We start from the raw sequence: 825 nt of genomic DNA on the forward strand, positions 1-825 counted from the left end.
TAATATCTCTCGTCTGTCAGCTTCGTCCACAGAATATGCCACCATGAACCTGACGCTGAGCTCCGAGCCCGGATTATTCCTGACCGACAGCTCCCCGGGGATGCGGGCCAATCCCGTCACAGCGTTCGTACCACATGACATCCAGACCGCCAATGATTCACAAGCCACCAATCTGACCGCCAATGCCACTCTCGGACACACAATCTGGCAGATCGTGATGATCGTGTTCCTCTGCGGCTCGCTTTCCGTAGTCACCATCACCGGGAACATCCTGGTCCTGGTGTCCTTTAAAGTCAACAAGCAGTTGAAGACGGTGAATAACTACTATTTGCTCAGCCTGGCGTTCGCAGACCTCATCATCGGCGTGCTTTCGATGAACCTCTACACTACGTATATAATCATGGACCACTGGGCGCTTGGGAACTGGGCCTGCGATCTGTGGCTGGCCGTTGATTATGTAGCTAGCAATGCTTCAGTGATGAACCTGCTGGTCATCAGCTTCGACCGGTACTTCTCCGTCACGCGTCCGCTGACGTACAGAGCCAAACGCACCACTAAGCGAGCCATGACCATGATTGGACTCGCCTGGTCCATTTCGTTCATCCTCTGGGCGCCAGCTATCCTCTTCTGGCAGTATTTCGTCGGGGAACGAACGGTTCCTCCGGATGAATGCTACATCCAGTTCCTCTCGGAGCCGATCACCACTTTCTGCACAGCCATCGCTGCTTTCTATCTGCCTGTCACCATCATGACCGTCCTCTACTGGCGGATCTACAAGGAGACGGAGAACCGCTCCAAAGAGCTGGCTGGACTCAAGGGTTCGGG

The 825-nt window shown here is 54.5% G+C and overlaps 1 protein-coding gene across 1 annotated transcript; it reads left to right on the plus strand.

Moving 5' to 3' along the window:
* Positions 1–35: 35 nt before the first annotated feature.
* On the plus strand, positions 36–818 carry LOC107735512 (muscarinic acetylcholine receptor M3-like; the record flags this gene model as incomplete). Its single annotated transcript, XM_016547167.1, has 1 exon — positions 36–818. A coding segment is annotated over exon 1 (775 nt), but the record flags the coding sequence as incomplete, so codon positions are not given.
* Positions 819–825: the final 7 nt, after the last annotated feature.

This window comes from Sinocyclocheilus rhinocerous, unplaced genomic scaffold, assembly GCF_001515625.1.
Source record: "Sinocyclocheilus rhinocerous isolate Xijiao unplaced genomic scaffold, SAMN03320098_v1.1 C36104772, whole genome shotgun sequence".
Classification (NCBI taxonomy): domain Eukaryota; kingdom Metazoa; phylum Chordata; class Actinopteri; order Cypriniformes; family Cyprinidae; genus Sinocyclocheilus; species Sinocyclocheilus rhinocerous.